The 18,331-nt window shown below is 65.1% G+C and overlaps 1 protein-coding gene across 2 annotated transcripts; it reads right to left on the bottom strand.

The window, feature by feature from the left end:
- Positions 1-1,278: 1,278 nt before the first annotated feature.
- Positions 1,279-18,092, bottom strand: TSC22D3 (TSC22 domain family member 3). 2 transcript variants are annotated; one of them, XM_054838969.1, is made up of 3 exons: positions 17,576-18,092; positions 3,139-3,190; positions 1,279-2,554 (listed from the first exon to the last, which is right to left on the bottom strand). In XM_054838969.1, exons 1-3 carry the CDS (start codon positions 17,896-17,898, stop codon positions 2,309-2,311), a joined length of 621 nt encoding a protein of 206 aa, XP_054694944.1. In that variant the 5' UTR covers positions 17,899-18,092; the 3' UTR covers positions 1,279-2,308. The 2 variants fall into 2 exon arrangements, with proteins under 2 accessions (XP_054694944.1, XP_054694945.1); XM_054838970.1 differs by lacking the exon at positions 17,576-18,092 and adding an exon at positions 3,453-3,773.
- Between the last annotated feature and the right edge of the window lie 239 nt (positions 18,093-18,331).

The following is an 18,331-nucleotide window of genomic DNA, read 5'->3' as shown; positions in this document are numbered from 1 at the left end:
AGAGCCCTTCCTGGAGAAACTGTGCCACCCAAGAGACTGGCAGCACTGGGGGTGTGCTGCGTGCGTGCCCCCCAGCTTGCTGCAGTGCCTGTATGTGCAAAGGATGTGTGTATACATGGTATGGGGGTGCCTGAACCTGTGTGCACACGCATGCACCCAGCAGGGGAAGCAATCACACACGGTACTCGCACACTCAAGGCACACGCGTGTGCATGCTGAGCCCTTGCGCTAAAGAGTCTGCAGGGCTGCCTGCGCAAGGCTGCAATTGGGTACCAGCCCCGGGACAGACAGGACAGGAAGGGGACAGGCACCCCGTAACGGTTTCAAGCCCTTGTGGCCTGTGTTTTGCTGTTTACCCGGCGTTTCCAGGGAACCAACCATCGTCAGCTCCCTGGCTCTGCTGTGACTCACACCGGGCTGGGGCTGAGTCGCGCTGACTGCAGCGGAGACCGAAAGCAGTGCAAAGCAGTGCTGTGGGCAGCACAGAGTATGGCCACATACCGGCTACCCCGGGCCTGGGGCACTGCCGGCCCCCTTCACTGGGCTGGGGATGTCTCCAGCTGGCCAAGGAGTTGTGTCCAGGGTATAAAACCTCAGGGGAGGACACTGCACCTAGCTTCAAGCATGCTGCCAGCCTGGGGCTCTGGTCATAGCCACTCAGCATCCCCAAAGATGGAGGGGTTGGTTTGGGGTTTTTTTTTTCCCCCTCTCCCACCTACCCTATGGGGTTGAATCCACGGCTGGCTGTATCCTAGGACAGGGTTGGGACACCCTCAGCCCCAATCCAGCTGACCATCACACCATGTTTCAAGATGGTTCAAAAAAGAAAAAAAAAATAAATCAGTGGTATCCATGAGAAGCAACAGAACAAAAGTCACAGGAGGAAGAGCAGAGCTGGGGTGCATAAAGCTCCACACAGCCTGGGAAGAGCCTCCTTCCAGCCTGCCCTGCACACACCCCTGGTGACAGGCATGACAGAGAGGACAAAGACCTGTAGGTTCAGGGCACCTTTCCCTTCCACACACAGAGCCCCCTGGGAAGGGGGTGTCTGCTCACATCTCCAAAATCCCATCTTAGCTCAACCAGGGCAGTTTAGAGGGTACCGACATCCCCCTCAAAGGTGGGGAGCAGCACCAGCCCAGCCCCCACTGGGTTTGCAGCACACGATCCTCACCAGTCTCATCCCAGCAAGCTCCAGGCCCTTCCCCAGCAACCCACGTTCCACCCCCCCCAACACCTCCCCCTTCCCCACCACAGACACACAGCTAGGGGTACACATTTATATAAAAAGTAGAGTTTATTGCCATTTCTACCTAGATTTACACAACTGTGTCACCGCTTCCGACGTCAAGAGAGACGTCCCGTCACTTCCCAGAGAGCTGGCTGGGAAAGGTGGGGAGCCCAGAAGCATGGGCTGGCTCCCCCCAACCCAGCGGGCTGGAGCGCAGCCCCTGTCGTGGCTCTGCCCAGTGGTCAGTCCAGATCCTCCCAGCGCTGCTGCATGGCTCCGTTGCGGTGGATGCCGGAGAGGGGTGAATCCATCCCTCCTTTGGGCCACTCGCAGCGCTGGCCACCCAGTTACAGCCACTCGCCATTCCAGTCTTGCCTTGAATCCCCCAGCTGTACAGAGATGGGCACAGCTGGCCTAGAGCCTCGTGGGCACCGCTCATGCGTGTGTTTATACATATATACGGCTACAGAAGATGCCCAAACTAATAAAACAAGCTTTTTTCCTTGTAATCCCCACACTGATGTGTGTACAGCCATGCACTACACCGCAACTGCTACCACCAGTGCTGCTCAGAGTCAGATGTGGGTTCCAGCACGCTCCTGGGTGGCTAGCAGGACAAATCTGCATCGCTCACTAAACAACGGTCTTCCTCCAACGTCAGGCCTTGCCAGAAGGAGACCCCCCCCCTGCACAGTGCAGCAAAGGCACGGGACTCGGCGTGCACTCCTTCCAACCGTGGATTCCCATTAAAGTGCCAAAGGTTGCCTGGCACTGCCAGGGTGTTGTGGATGCCCAGGTTTCAGCAGAGCCCAGGACAGGCAGGCCACAGATCTACTCCTGGCACACGGCGGGTGGTTGGATGGGGAGGGGTCAGCTGCCCGCGTCTCCCTCGCAGAAGAGCATCCTCGTGCAGGAGACAGCCACTGGCTCTGCTGGCTGGCCAGGGTTGCCCAGGAGGGGCACGGCTCAGCACCGGGGTCTGGCAGTCCTTCGTCTGAGATGAAGGCGGAAACGATTTTGCAGGAGATTAAGTAGAAAGAGTTCTGTGGCTCTGCCCACCCCGAGGACAGAGCCACCTTACACCGCAGAGCCCCCTGAGTGCTGGGCCGGGGCAGCCGCCCCGGGGCTCTGCTCCTCTGGGCACAGGACCTCCGTGGGAAGCCGGGACTGGAACTTTTCCAGCTGCTCAGGGCTGGCAAGGGTCTTCAGGAGGCTGTTTTCACGCTCCAGCTGGGAGTTTTTCTCCAACAGTTCTTTGATTTGCTCTTTCAGGACCTCCACCTCCTCCCGCACTGCATACATCAGGTGATTTTTCACAAGATCCTGCAAAAGGCCAAAGAGACCGGATCACTCCAGTGTTATGCCCTGGGGGTTGCTCCCACCCGGCCCTGCAAAGCTCTGCCCCCAGCCACTCGCCAAGTGCCACAAAGGCTTTTCCCAAAGACTGTCCCTTCCCACCCTTGACACCCAGGGCAGGGCTTGGTGCTCGCCCCATGTAGCTCCCCCCAGGCCAGCACCCACAGCATCCCTCGGGTCCCCCATCTCCCAGGTCTTGCTGCCTCTGGAGGCACTCTCCAGCTCCTCACACCTCCCCAGGGGTCTGGCAGGCTGCAGTTCCCTATCACCCATGGGACCTGACCTGGTCACCCCCAATCCCCAGAGGGTCCTTCCCAGGTCCCCCCCTCAGCGGGCTCCCTGCGCACTGCGGTGCTGCCGGAGCCAATGAGCTCAGCCAGCTGCAGCACACAGACAAAGGAGCTGCTCTCCCGGCAACAGGCTGGGGAGCAGAGACCCCCCCACTCTGGGTAGAGCACCCACCCGGGGAGCGGGGATCCCCCCAAACAAGAGCACCCGGAGAGGGGGGGGGTCACAGAGCAAGGTGCCCGGGGAGGGCCACTGCAGCTTACCATTGCCTGCTCGATCTTGTTGTCGATGGCCACCACGCTGGCTCCGGAGGCGCTGGAAGAGAGCAGAGGCAGAGCGTTAGCGGCAAGCCCCCAAGCACCCCCCTTCCCCGAGGATCCGTGTACCGGGACGCTCCCCCACCGCAGGCTTCAGTGCGCCGGGGCTTTCCCCTTCACTGCGAATCAATCGATGCCGGTCCCGCCGCCCGCCGAGCCACAACGCACCCGGACCCCCCCTGCAGCAATACGCCAGCCCACCCAGGGCCACGGCGAGAAGCAGCGAGACGAACCGCGGCCGGTACCGGGGCTGCCCGTACCTGTTGTCGAGCTTCACGGAGACCACGTCCCCCCCGAGCAGGGAGGAGAAAAAGGAGATGGAGAAGTTGTGGAGCTGGTAGACAGCCACCTCCATGGGGGACTGGTACATGCCGGTGCTCATGGCTATGGCTGCGGAGAGCGACGCGAGCAGAGGAGCAGCAGCAGGACGCACTGCGGGACCCCCCCTCACCGCCCCCGCTTATATCGCCGGTGTCCGCCCCGTGGGTGGTGCCAGCGGCGCCGCGCCCGCCCACCGCCCCACGGCCGGTGCCGCCCCCGTGCCGTGGCACCTCTACCCCGGTGCTGCACCCTTGCACAGCACCCTGCCGCCGCACGGCACCCCTGCACCTCCCAGTTGCACCCCAGCACAGCGCGGCCCTCTCCCAGTGCAGGGCCCCCGCCTCCCGGCACTGCGTCCTCGCGAGTCTGCACCCCTAATCTGTACACCCACTCCTGCACCCCTCGGCTTCTGCCACCGGAGTCCTGGCACCCTATCCGTCCATGGCACCCCCCGGCACCCATCCCTCCACCCCACATTCCTCCGCAGCCCACACGCCTCAGCACCCCCTTCCTGTGCTCCCCGCATCCCCCCGGGATGGGGGTTCAGCTGTGGGGGGACCTGCTTGGGAGGCTGGGAAAAGGAGGAAACCCACTTTGCATTTGGGGTGTGCACCCCTGCAGGACCCCGCCGGGGTGCAAGTGGGGGGGATGGCGAAGGGGGCAGCTATGGCCGTGCCAAACAAAACCGGGAGCGCAAAACAGAAACGGGAGTGGAAAAACAACACGGGCGCGCAAAACAAGACCTGGAGCGCAAAACAAAAACGGGAGCGAAAAACAAAACCGGCCTGCAAAACAATCCCCGGGGTGCAAAACAAGCCCCGGGCCAGCCGCCGGCCCCGCCCCGCCCTTGCATAACCCTGCACCGCACCGCACCGGGGCCGCGCTCCGCCGGGGGGGGCCGCCGCCCCGCGGCCAGGGCCGGCACTGCAGCGGGGCCGGGGCCGGGGCCGGGGCCGGGGCCGCCCCCCGAGCTGCGCGCGGAGGGAGATCGGGGCGCCCCGTGGGGCTGGGGAGATGCTGGGGGGATGCACAGCCGGGGGCCGGGTCTGCGCTGTGTTTGCACGGAGCGACGTCCCCGCGTGTGCACACACGTGTGCAAGCGCCGCGTCACGCCAAGGCCCCCCCTGCACCAGCGGAGCGACTTGCACATGGAGCAACACGGGGGGGGGGGCTGGGGGGTGGCATTGCCCACCGCGGGTGATGCTCCCCGTGAGCTCGGCCGCCCTCCCTGGGCTGCCCTGCCAGCCCCAGCGCTTATCTCTGCCCTCTGGACCTGGACCCGGAGGGACTTTGCTCAGCACCCCGGGCGGTCGCCCCACCGCTGCCCGCTGCCACTGACCCGGTGCTCATCCTTCACAAGCCAGGGCAGGCGCTGATGCTGAACGAGACCCTGCGAGACAGCCTGTGCCATGGTGCAGCGTCCGAGAAAGCATTAGTGCTGGCAGCGGCACGTGCACCCCAGAGGTGCTGCAGAGGACCCCAAATCCTGTGATCCAGGGCGTGCTGAAGGTGCCCGGCACCCGGCTGGTGGGTGCCAGCACGGGGAGCAGCCCAAGGAGTCCCAACTGGCGGGTGTGCTGCCATGCTCCTTCCTTGGGGAAAGGGCTGAGGGTGGGTGGAAGGGTATTTCCCCATCAGAAAGGGAAACTGAGGCACGGTGCAGCGTGGCTGCTGCTTAGAGCAAGGCTCTGCCAGCTTGCTCCGCAGAAAATCGCACCCCCACCTCCCAGGGCAGGATGCGGACCACGCTGTCCCAAACAGCGAAGGGCACGGGCACCCTGCATGGGACACTGTGCTACCCACGAACCGCGGCCGGGCACACGCAGGTGCCCTGAGACACACAGGTTTGATGCGGGGATGCGAGAAAGCATCTTCTCCTCCCTGGTGGGGGGATTGCGCATGGGAGGGGTGCTTCTCCCCACTGGGCACGTGTGGGACCTGTTTGCCCCTCTGTCTGCGGGGGGGATGATGCACATCCCCCCGTGCCAGCACCAGCCTGGCCCGTGCAAAGCCGCTGGGCAGGGGCTGAGCAGGGGGGCTGGTACTGCAGAGAGCTGGCGGGGGCTTGTTCCCCCCCCAAGCCCCGGGGCTGGCGCGTGTCCCCCCGCCCTGCCCGCGGCCAGGCCCTACTCACCAGTCCCTCCTCCTGAAGAGGCTCGGGGAGTACGGCGGCTGGAAGGCCATGCTGGCACCTGCGACCCCACTCCAGCCCCTCTGCTCCCCGGCAGCAGCCCAGCGCTCCAGCAGCGATGCCAGCTCTGCCTGCAGCCACGTCCCCCCGGCCTGCCGGGTGGCAGGGACAGCCTGGGTGCCGGCTGCATCCTGGGGCCCTGGGCACGGCGTAAACACGCCGGGTGGATGACCTCAGCCATGCTCAATCAGCCCTTTCAGGGGCCGGCGGGCCAGCGTGCCACCCTGAGCCGTGCGGGTGCTGAGCGGGGAGCGGGCAGCTGCCCCCCTCCACGGGCAGATGAAAGGCGCTCTGTGTGCGCTTGTCCCCAGGGTGGCTGGTGGTGGGCAGGCTGGCAGCCCCTGGGACACGGGGCACAGCTCTGTCCCCTCGGCCAGGACAAGCCCAGGCCACCCACCCCGGGGGTCCTGTGACTCGATTTCCCATCACAGCTCAGGGAAGGTGTCCGTCTCGCTGCGGAGAGGGCAGGGAAGAAGGGGAGAGACATTTTCTCTCCCATGGCTGGGCGCGTCACTGGTTGTGCCACCTCCTGTCTCCTGCAGAGAGGTGGGCAGCAGCAGGGAGATAGGGTAGGCAGACCCCAGCCTGCCCCTAGCCCTGGCAGCTGTGCCTCGGTTTCCCCATCTCCTGTGCTACAGCACCCCTAGACCTGGGCCAGCCCCCTTCCCAAAGGAAAGCCCTAAATCATTAGTGCCAGGGACCCCAAGGGCTCCAGGATGGACAGACCAGAGCCTGGCTTGTGGCTCCTGCCCCACAGCTCAGGGGTCCTGGACCCTGCCCAGCCCCTTCCCCACACAGCGCTGGAGTACCGAGGGCTGGGGCAAAGCTGGCGATTTCTGCGGCTGCTGGAGCAAAGCGGGGAAGCGCAGCAGCATAGCGCTTCGTGAGGAAATCGCTTCAGCTCTGTCACCTCCAATATTTTTCCCATGGAGCTGGGACTATTGCAAAAATAAACAGAAGTAAGTCGCTGACTTCCCTGCTCCCCCTCCTGGGGTCTTTCCCAGCCCTGCACAGCCCTGACCATGGCCATCACTGCTTGGGGCACCGGCTCCCCGCCTGTGAAGGATGCTGCCCTCCTCCATGAGACCCCCAGGGGAGGGATGCTTTTTAGGGATGGAAGTGCAAAAGGCTCTGCTTTCTCTTTCCTTCCCGGCAGTTAATTAATGAGGAATCCCAGGGCAGCCTGCCCGGCCCCGGGGCAGGTCATGCTGGGCACCAGGGCTGCCTCCTCCTCCTGGCACAGCCTCAACAGGGATGCAGCCCACCTCCCTGCAGCCCCTCACCCGCACACCCACTTGGGGGATGTGGCTTCTGCTGCAGGCACCCTGGACATGTGGCTGGGTGCACACAAACACGGTCACGCTTTGCAACCCATACATTCACGCGCACACGTGCCAGTCCTGCTTGCAGACACACAGGCGTGCCCTGCACGCGCGGGCACGCCCACACCCCTTGCATGCACATGGGCATTTTCTAGCCCACATGGGCATGCACTCTGCACACAAGTGCGCACCCTTCATACACGCGCACACTCATGCATCCTGCACGCATGTGCATGCACACGCACTTGTGCATGCCCACCCATCCCGCATGCGTGCCGATGCATCCTGCCTGTGAACTGCAGATACCTCCCCCTGCACGTGCACGCGTTGCCCTGACTCACAGCTGACGCAGATGCACACCCGTGCACGCGCACACGGCGTCGGCGGCGCGGAGGGGGGGCAGCCCAGCTGTCCCCTTGTGCAGGGGGGAGACACCCCCCAGCCCATGGGGCGGCCCCACTGCAGCACAACTCGGGGGGGGGAGCAGCAGCTCACAGCTCTTTGCCGGACCCCCCGGGTTGTGCTCGGCTTTCCCCAGGGATCTGCATGGGAGCCCCTGCGGGCTGTCCAAACACCTCCCACAGCAGCAGAGTCCTGCGTGGGGCTCCAGCTGTGCCCTGAGCGGTGGGGGGACCTTTCCCAGCCCCCCGTGGCCCCAGCAGACAGCCTTGCCGGGCTGCTGGCCCCACTCCAGCAGGGCTGCTGGGATCCGCTTCCTCTCCCACCACCCTGCTCCTGCTCCTTCAGGGCCTGGCAGCAGCAGAGCAGGGTGGGCGATGTCCCTCCTTGCTCTTCCTACAGAGCAGGGGGCCGCGGACTCGCTGCTACCCTATGGCACCAGTGGCCGTGGTGACGGGCACTTTGGAGCAGGCTGGGCGAGAGGGGCCAGCGGCGCGAGCTACATCCCTGGGGCAGCAGCGTGGCAGCTCTTGCCTCGTGTGCAGCTATGGGAGGTTCGTCAGGCAGGGCTCCGGCTCGTGCCTGTGGTTATTTTGGGAACAATAACAGCAGCCACGATACGGTGTAATTGTGACACTAATTGTTGCGCTCTCTGAGGGGAAAAAAACCTGGTGGCTGTCACTGAGCAGCTAGGAGAGGGTGGTGAAACCCGCCATTTGCTGGTGTCACCCCCAGCAATGGCCCTGGAGGGTACCCCAAAGCTGCTAGCAACCCTCCAGCCAGCCCACAGCCAGCCTGTGCCCCAGCCTGGGAGATGCCAGCCCCAATCGCCAGGGTGACATTTAGTGACCACCTCCTCCTCTGCAACAGGACGCGGAGGCGCGGAAGCACCTGGGCTGCAGCCCCCGCAGGGCTGAGCCTGGCTGGAGCCAGGGACGACAGGGAGCAGGGTGATGGGATCATCTCTCTTGCCTCCTGGCACCCCACGCCTGCACTCTGTTGTGGGTCAGGGGACATGGCCCCGTCCCCATGGCCCCAGGGACGAGATTGCTAGTGCACTGAGCCTCGTGCATTGAACCTGTGCCAGGCACTGCGGTGCCGCACGCCAAAGGATGCCCTTGCCCTGTCAGCTGCTGGTGGGAGCTGGAGGAACGGCCAGTGCTGCAGGAGCAGTCCCGGCTCCTCAGCCTCTGCTCTCCCCCAGCTCCAGGCCGTTCTCGCTGCTCTGAGGCAGTGCTCCTGCCTTGCTCTCTCCCAAGGACTCAGTTCAATGGGAGGAAGGCCCTTCAGAGGGTCTGAGGCGTGGGAAATGTTTATTGCCTGGCCTCGGAGACACTGGAGAGCAAAACGGGAAAGGCTCAGAGCCAAAGCTGCCCAGGCTGCTCTGCAGAGCCAGATCTCCAGCTCAAAGGGTCAGAGCAGAGGGGGAGAGGAAAAGCCACTGCTTGCAAACACACAGCTAAGAAAACTCTGCCTTTCACAGCCTGATATCCTGCAGCCATGGCTGTGCCGGCCAAGGGAACTGGGGATGCCAGCGCCAGAAGGAGGGGTGGCCAGGGACATCGGTGATGGCTGGGTCTTGTGGGAGCCCATGGTGGGAAGGGCTGGGCGTGGGACAGGGCTGAGGAGCCCCAAGTCTTGCCCCACATCCTGGTGCTGGGGAGGGAGAGGTAGCGCCAGGGGGCTGCCCACGGGCAAGCAGGCAGCTGTGCCGTCGCTGTCCCAGTCGGCAGTCCCGCTCCCAGTGTCCCAAACCGCGCCTGCCCGCCCTGCAGCGCTGGCGTGGGGCTGCTGTGCCAGTCCCAAGGGCTGCGGGGCCAGAGCTGTGGGCTGCCGGAGCACACCCGTTGGCCAGCTCTTGGTTTCCTCATCCTGAAGACGTCCTGGCCGAGCTGTTTACTGCAGACTTGGCACTACCCCTGGCTCAGCCGGGGCCTTCCAGGGGCTGCGTGGGACCCGTGGCAGCCCCATGCAACCGGGAGCCCTGTGACATGGGGACCTGGTTCATGCCCAGCAGAGCTTTGGAGGACTCATTAATCCCTCAGCCCGGGGCATGTGCTGCCCCAGAGCAGAGGGCAAGCCCTCCTGGGTGTATCTGTAAGTGCCCGGGCAGGTACGCAAGCCCCTGCCTGCACAGCCAGTGCTGCTGGCCTGGCTAGACCTAGTCCCAGTCCCAGGGCTAGGGGACATCAGAGCAACGGGTGAGCTGCGCAGGGCGGTCACGGCCTTTGCAACGCTGGGGAAGCCCAGGGAGGGTTTGCAATTGGGGAAGGCCGATGGGGAACCTGTCCTGCCCTCCCTTCACCACTGACGGAGGCAGAGCGAGCTCCCGTGGGCAGCGGGGACCTGCAGAGTGCCGGGAGCCGTGGGCAGGGGACATGGCTAACCCCCCCCCCCCGGGCAGCGGGGCACGGGCACGGATTGCGGCGTGGGGACTCCTCCAACCTGTTGGGCTGGAGGCAGCGTGGGGCGGGAGCAGGGAGCCCTGGCAGGCTCCCGTGTCCAGCTGTTGGGCTGCCTGCTTCCTCTGATAAAGGTACTTGGCTGTACTCCCAGTTCTGTTTTTTCTGGCGTGTGAGCGCACACCCTGGAGCCGGCCTGCTGAGAGCTGCAATTTTTCTTTCTCTAACTTTGTCACCAGCCCCTCTTTTTCCTCCCGTGCCCCCTACCCGGTGCGCCCCAGTAGCAGCTGCCCCCCAGCAGCAGCGTGAGGACGGGAGGTCAGAGATGGCCCGGCTCCCGCAGAGCCTTCCCCGCGATGCTGTACGCAGGAAGCCCCCAAAGCCATCACTTCCCCAGGCATGCTGGGGTAGGAGGGGAAGAGGAAAAAGGGGCTGATCTGCTTATCACCAGCCCTGGACCCAACCTCCCGCCTTGCCTGCGTTTGTCGACACCAGCCCCACGCTGCTGCCTGCGCAGCTCGGGTCGCCCCAGCGTGCGCCCTGCCGGGGGCCGTGCAGCAAACCTCGCCGCCCCGCTGCTGCCCTGCTCCCGCCTGGCCCGTGCAGGGTCACACAACCACAGCACGCTGCGGGGGGAAGGTGCCAGGTATGGCGCAGCCTGGCAAAAAACCCCGTGGCGTTCCCACGAGCGTCATGCCTGGCTGCGGGGGGGCGGGGGGGGAAGCACAGCCAGCCCCTGGCCATGCTCCCTGCCCCTCCCGCAGGTCAGGGATGCCCAGCCCCAGGGAGGATGGGCGGACTGAACCCTCAGCAGAGTTTTCATCCACAAATCTGTCCGCAGAGCAAGCATTTCACACCCACGGGCCCTGTGGGGTGGAGTCCCGTAACTGAACTCCATGTTATCACCTCCCTTGGTTAGCCATGCCCTGCCCCGCAGGTCTCCTGCCAGCCCAGGCTGCGAACTTCAGGTCTGACCTCGTTTCGTAGCCCACTGTATCATCTCGGACAGTCCCAGCTGGATCATCCCTAGGTCCTGGCTCCCCTTCTCCAGTCCGGTTTCGGGGAACCGGGGACAGAGCGGAGGTGTCTGTGATGCTGAAGGGACCCCCTGCAGCACCAGGGCCACGCAGTGCCCCGGACCCCAGAGCGCACGGCGGGCAGGGGGCTGCCAGCCTGGGCTCTGCCCTCCCTGAGCCCCTCGCTGGCGCAGAGCCGGCTTTTCCGGAGATCCCCAGCCCAAGAGAGGAACCCCGAGGCAGGGCCTCCGGCAGCCGCCGAAAGAAATCCCAGGCAACTCTGCAGGCAGGAGCGGGCGCTCCGGAGCCACGCTCAGCGCTGGCAGCTGCTGCCCTGCGGTGTGCGGGAGTGCCCTGCTCGCTAATTGGAAGGCAGCTCGTTATATAATGAGAGGACAGCGGCTGGGAAGCTGCGAGAGAGCAGCGCGTCGGCACCCCGTGCAACCAAAAAGCTGTTCTTCCAGCCCAGATTAACCCATGCTCGAGGAAACCCTTGAATCCCTCACCTTCCCCTTTCAAGGGTGCCCGAACTTTGCGCTCTCCTGCCTGGCCTGATGCTCGGGGGGAGCCCCGGCAGCCCCTCAGCACCCCTTCCCGGGGGCCGGCCGGCTGGACCCAGCGGGGGGTGCGAAGCCTGGCCAGACACAACCCGGTGAGGGTCAGGAGTGGGAGAGGAGCCGAACTCCGCCGGCGCGTGAGCCAGCCGCCCCACGGGAGGTCAGGCAAGGACGCGCGTTGGGGCTGCACAGTTTCAGCAGAGCCGGTTATTAATACCCCGCCTGGCCTTTGCAAAGAATCCCGGGCATTTCAAACTGGGGACGCTTCGTTAAAACCCTTCCCTTGCTGACATTTCAGAACAATAAAAACATGAAAGACAATAAGCTGCTGGCAGGACACGTACCTGCGGCGCTGCTGTGGCTCTCCGTGTGCCCAGCCTTGGCTGCCAGCCGTCACCTGGCTCGTGCCAACCCTTGGGGACAACCTGAGACCGTCCCCTGCCTCCAGACCACCCGGAGCAGTCCTGCTCCGTGCCACGGGGGGATCACCAGGACGGTTTCACTCGAGGCCATGGGGATGTCTTGTCCCGCCCTGTGGCATCGGCCACCCCGCCGCCCACCAGGGCAGGGCTGCCATCCCCAGGGGAGTCGCAGGCGTGGGGTGGCGAGGACAGGATGACACCCTAACCCCGGGGCCAGGGCATCAGCAGGGCAGGAAGGGGCCCAGGGCTTCTGCTCTGCCACCAGAGTCATTCTGCAGCAAAACCCCCTCAAATATATGTATACACCTCTCTCTAAGGACACAGACGGAGGATGACAAACTCCTGTCCCGAAGCCAGCAATGTGTGGCACCTGGATAAATATAACCTGGAGCTCATTGGCAAAGCACGGCTTTGGGACAGGTCGCAGCCTTTGACACCTCTCCAGCCCTCACCCCCCTGGCCACACACCGCAGGGTATCCTCTGCCCTCTGCAAACAGGGTCTCAGTCGCTTTCCCAGGGCAGGATCTGCCCGGACCCTCTCTCCCCTTGGTAGCCACGTTATGGTGCATATACACACGCACCCTGTGCGCACGTGCAGCTGCCAGGCTCTGCCGACAAGTGCCCTGGACCCCTCAGTCCCACACAGGTCACGGTGCTCCCCCAAGCTACAGGGTCGGCTTTAACCCTCTCTGCGCTGGGAGGCGGCTGGGGAGGTGCCATCGGGTCCCAGCACAGAAGAGCAAACCAGGGGCACGATGTGCCCGCAAAGGCATTGCCCATGGCCGTGCGGCGTGCCTGGTGGGAGCTGAGATGCCTGCCAGGCCGTGAAAGGCTTCCCCTGTGTGCCAACCCCAACTCACAGCCGAGCTCGGCGGTACCATCCTCAGCACCATCCAGGATCGGGCCACATGTCCCCAGGGAAGGAGGGGCATGATGCTGGGACTGGGGCAGACCCCTGTAGCCTGCTCCAGCTCCAACCTCTTCCACACCTAAAGTTCAGAGCTTGAAATAAATCCTGGCCAGCATTTTGCCCATGGGGCCACGCTGCCCGTCCCTGCCTGCCCTTGGGACACCTACACCCTGCCTGCTCGGAGCTGGGCGCATGCCCTGGCAGACAGGCAGCACCTGAGCATCCGCAGGAGGCCAAGGTGATGGGTTTCTGTGCAGCTGGCATTGGCATCACTGGACTTCAGCTCAGCTGTGCCGGGCCCCCTTGGCCATAGCCACGTGGACAGGGGCAAATGGTTTCATCCTGAGGGCTTGGAGGTGCTGAGCAGGACTCTCCCGTGCTCCAGGGCACATTGGGGAATCTCCTTGCTGGAGGGAGCTGGGTCTCGCAGAAGCAGGCAGGGACGGGCACGGCGCACGGTGCGGCGCGTGCCGCCGTCAGCCCTGCTGAGCTGCGCCGAGCCAAGCGCGGTGTGCCACGGCCAAGCCTGGCCTGCAAGGGACATCACTCCGAAGCCTGCTGGGTCACGGGGTGGGGGTCCCAGGGTGGCAGGATGCCCACAGTGGAAACCAAGGCGGGCACAGCAGACTGGCTGCCTGGCATCTTCCAGGCAGTGGGAGGATTTGGGCACGCCAAGGTCAGCTACTCCCCGGAGCCGAGGCTCTTGCTGCTATAGCAAAAGCTCCCCGGCATCTCGGCAGTCTGCAGGGCTCGGCATACCACGCTACAAGACACGGGTCACGCCACGTGCAGCTCTGTCCCACGAGAGCAAAGCAAACAAGTACCCGGGGCACCAGTCCTGAGCGGGAAGGGGGGCTCTCCCAGCCCCCTCCCCAGGCAGACCTGCCCCGCGGGGCTGGGGAGGGCAGAACGGCCGGCGGGACAGCTCTCCGGTCTCACACCCACACCTCTCTCACACTCACACGTGCTCCCGCGCGCGGCCCCTCTCCCCGTCAATGCCTCCTTGTTGCTCCAGCCCACTCGGCCAGCAGGAATGTGCTCCCCGGCCCCGCCGCCCCAGGATGCCCTTCATGCCCTGGCTCCGTCTCCTCCTCCTGCATCGTTGCTGCAAAGTGACACCCGACAGACGGGAACAAGTGGTGCCATGCCACAGATGCCACCCTGGCACCACTGCCTGGGCAGCTCTTGCTCGCCGGCCTGACCTTATGGTGGGAAAGGCGGTGCTGCCCAGCTTCTCTCGCCCCGATTCATCCTTCCCCCAGCCTCTCGGTGCAGCACAGCGCTCCCCTGCCTCCCTGCAATTCCCTTGGCTTGCCCAGGATCCGGGGGAAGGTGGTCCCCAGCCCCTTTCACAGCACAGACCAAAGGGTGGGTCATTGCCCACCCCGTTCGGTGGAGCAGCAGGTCCCGCAGTGCCCAGAGAGGGTCCAGCTGGGCAGAGATGTCCCCTTGCTGCCCGGAGCGGGACGGGGCACAGGCTGGCCAGGCTGCCAGACCCTGTTCAGGGGAGGCTGGGCAAGGAGAGCTGGTACAGGCTGGTCGATGTGGGCGAGCAGGTTGGCACATATCTCCTCTCCCCACCCCAGAGCCAGGCGGGGCCCTGCTCGAATCACACGCCAGTACGCACCCGGGAGGGTGCTGCTCTCCCCCCGCAGCACTGACCCCCTCCCAGCCACCGGCTCCCCGCAGCCCTGGGAAAAGTGCCATGCAGTCATGGGGCTGTTCTCCCCGGCCCACGCTTGGTCGGGCTCACGCCTGGGTCTTGGATGAGCAATCTCAGGGTAACGTTGGCATTGCGGAGGGATGGCGGAGAGCTTTCTGCCCACAGTGCCGGCATCTGGGGGGAGGAGATGAGAAACCCAGCCAGCATAGCGGTAGCTGGCCTCCCTCTACCTGGTGTTTCCGTGCAAGCTTGGCCCCTTGGCACTGCCCGGGTCTCCTTGGAGAGCAGCTCACGATGACCCATGTGAGGGCACGGAGGGGAGAAGCCCTTTTTCAACAGGATCCCACGCACTCCCTGGGCAGGAGGGTTTCCTGCAGGAGCAACAGGCCTGTAGGCCATCGGTCCAGAGCATCCCTACCTCATGCAGCCGTCACAGCATCCCTGCAGCAAGCAAAGAGCATGGAGAGCCTGGCAGGGACCACCCAGCCAGAGGGCAACCCCCAGAGAAAAGGCTGGAAATGCTGGATGTAAGCTGTCCGAGACCCTCAGCACTGATGTGAGCCTGATTTGCAGAGCCCAGGGCTCGATCCAGCATGGGCTGAACTGTCTCCAGCATCCCCACAGCCAGACTTAGACTCCAGATGCAGCTGCTTGGTCCTCCCGTGCCATGCTGGACTTCAGCTATGCACAAGCGTGTGCATCCACGTGACCTCCCTCTCCTCCTGTGCCAGTGTAGGAGCACATCAGGTAAAACAAGGGGCACAAATGTGCTCGGGTTCCCCGGTGCCAGCAGCAAGGGTGCCCTTATCGGGCCTGTTATCGGGGTGTTCCTCTGGCACCCACAATCCCCTGCTTTGTATGCTATCACCTCTTGGGTATCTTGGCTCATTCCCCAGGAGGAGAAAGTTCAGGCTGGAGCAAAACAGCAGCAAACACAGGTGTGGGCACACCTGCCTCCAGTGCCCGGGGCCGTGCCCCCCAGCTCCCACACGCTGTGCCACCCACGGGCGGGGGGGGAATCACCCAAGCAGTCTCCAGACCAGGCTGGCAGCAGGGTGTGATGGAGGGACACCACAGCTTCGCACCACGCTACGGCACAGCCCGTCACAAACAGGAATGCCCGGAGCCTCTCGGGACACAACGCACACCGGGGCATGGAGGACAGGCTTGGGCACTGCAGTGAGGGGCACTGAGGGGCACAGGTGGGGAGAAACCCCAGTCCCCTGGCACCTCCGCTTGCTCCCTACCTCAGCAGAGCGGACCAATGCTTGCCAGGAGCACCGTGGGTCCTGCTCCAGCAGGGACTGGTTGGAAAGCAGCAAGCCGTGCCCACATCGCCTGCCTCCCGCTCGCAGGCACTGTCACCGCCTTCCCCGGGCAAGCAGCCCGGATGCTTGGCTCTGACACCCAGCCCCAGCAGCCTGCGCTGGGGACGGTGTCTCGCTTCCCCTCTCTGCCCACGATGCCAACTGGCTGCAGCCTCCCGGAGTGAAGGGAAATCTCTTGCTCCTGTTTTCCTCCCGGCTGGGCGGGTTCGCTACTTGCTGTGCAGCCGGGAGCCCGTGCCGGGTGCTGGGTGCCTTGGCGGGCGTCCCGGCTCCTCCTTTCCCACCTGAGCGGCAGCTCAGCGTTATGTAAGTGCAGGAAGAGCGTCTCCGCCGAGGATGGCTCAGAAGGAGCAGCCTGTTCAGCGTGAGACGCTGGCTGGGGTGAGGAGGCGTGCACGCACCGCCTGGGTGGCTCGCACGCGTGGGGCAGCCACGTGTGAGCCCACCCGCCTCCCCGCGCCAGGCGAGGGGCGTGAAGGGTGGCTTGCACGCCTGTGCACAGACCAGGAGCACACCTACAGGTGCATGTGCATGCAGGGAGGGGAGGTGATGGCGAGGTGTCTGCAAACGCGTGGGTGCTGCCGCGCACCGCACCTGCACGCTACCCCACCTATGGCAGAGGATCGAGCCCCAGAGCCGCTGCCTGCCCTGCCGGTCACGCAGATGCCTGTCACATACGCGCTGATGGGCCACACGTCCCCTCAGCCCTGGGAGGGAGGATGTCTCCCACCTGCTGAAGCCACAGGCAGCTCTGGGTGCTACCACGCTGCGGCTCCCTGCGGCACCCCCTGGTCCAGCTCGGCTTTCCCAAGGCCGAGCTGGAGAGCCCCGGGCCTGCCAGCCCGCAGCACAGGCTGCTCCCGTTGTCTCACCATCCCTCCAGGGTGGCCGGAGGCACCAGTGCAGGACCTGAGACAGCTCTGTCCCCTCCCCGCCCCTGGGGTCCCCCTCGTCAGGGCTGGAGACCGCAGGGTGGCAGCGAGGTCTCCTCTGCCCGCAATGCCGGAGCAGGGGAGCAGGGACGGACCCCTCACCCCCACCTTCCCCAGCCTTGGTAAGCGGATGAGACCAGCCCCGAGCACGTCCCGCTGCTTGTGCACCGGCGGCCCCGTCCCTGAGCAGCCTGCCCTGGGCCGAGAGGGAGCAGCTCGGTCAGGGGCAGAGTCACTTTCCAGGGATGGGAAATACCACCCAGGCCAAATATGTCTCCACTCAATTTATGCCAGGGAGAGACAGGGAAGCTGCTGAAAGAGCAGGACCTGGCAGCAGGACTCTTGGGCTCCCTATCCAGTTTCTCACTAACTCTAAAGGTGGCTTTCTAGGCAGCACGGCTGTTTCTCAAGTGACAAGCTGCCCCTCTCCATGCAGGACTAAGAGGACGATGCCCGTTTGACGCTGGACACTGTCCGTGCCCCTGTAGGCGATGTCTGTGTGGATAAGATGTAGCCAGGGAGATGAACACAGATTCTAGGGGCCAAGACATACAGCTGGAGGCTGTCGTCACTGCCTGGACAGGCACAGGGCACTAACGGAGGGGCACCGCTGGCCATCGTGGGGCAGAGCCACCCGGACCCGCGCCCAGGGACTGGGCTCGCACCACCCATGGCGGGTGGACTGGGCTCCCTGCCACACGTGGCTGCTCATCCTTCGCCCCACCTAGAAACCCTCAGTGCTGCCCCCTTACCCGGGTCCAGGGTCATATGGGTCCCCCTGCCCCTGCCAGCCTGGGGGGCTGCAGGCCCCACATCTTGCCCCCATACTGCCAGCGCCCGAGCGCACAGTCAGCCCTAGTCCGGCTCCAGGGGCATCCAGCGTATGGGCAGCCCCTTGGCATCCGCCGGTGACACCCACCTGTGGAAGAGCAGAAGGATGGAGAGCAGAGTCTGGTCGATGTTCCTGTTGCAGATGCCCTGGTTGAAGAGGTAGCAGGGGTCCCGCACGACGGGCTCCAGCGAGTCCTGGCGCATGATGGAGCTCAGCTTGTCGGTGTTGAGGTTCTTGCGGACCAGCTGCTCCTGCAGCTGCCGGAAGCTGCTGACGGTGGGGCTGCCCAGGTTGTTGTTCTCGCCCCCAGCCCCCTCCTCCAGTCCGCTCCGGTTGGCCAAGTCCAGGCAGCAGCTGCAGCAGTCCAGCCCCACGGGCGACCGGCACTCCTCCGCGGGCGACGAGGACATCCCGGGATCCCCCCGCGCGTTGCCACGGCGGCGCAACCGGGGCCGCTCCCGGGGCCGCGGAGGGCGAGCGGCGGCAGGACGCGCCCGGCTGCCGAGCGCCGCGCACCGCCGCCCGCCCGGCCCGGCTCCGCCGCCCGCCCCGCCCGGCCGCCCGCCCCGGCTCCGCCGCCCGCCCCGGCTCCGCCGCGCTGATTGGTAACGGCGGCCCCGGGCGCACGGGCCGCCCGCCGCCGCACCCCGCCCCGCCGCCGCCACCGCCCCCCCCCCCCCCGCCCCCGGGCACCCGCCCCCTCGCCGGTCCTGCCCCCCGCAGCCCGGCACACCCCACGCGTGGGTCCCCGAGGCGCTTTCTGTGTGTGTCGTCCGTCCCCCCCCCCCCCGCTCCCCGGGCAGCACTGAGCCAGCAGCGGGACCTCTGGGGGTGCGCGGCCCC

This window comes from Grus americana, chromosome 12 (assembly GCF_028858705.1).
Source record: "Grus americana isolate bGruAme1 chromosome 12, bGruAme1.mat, whole genome shotgun sequence".
NCBI lineage: Eukaryota > Metazoa > Chordata > Aves > Gruiformes > Gruidae > Grus > Grus americana.
This window is presented reverse-complemented; position numbering and strand designations above follow the sequence as displayed.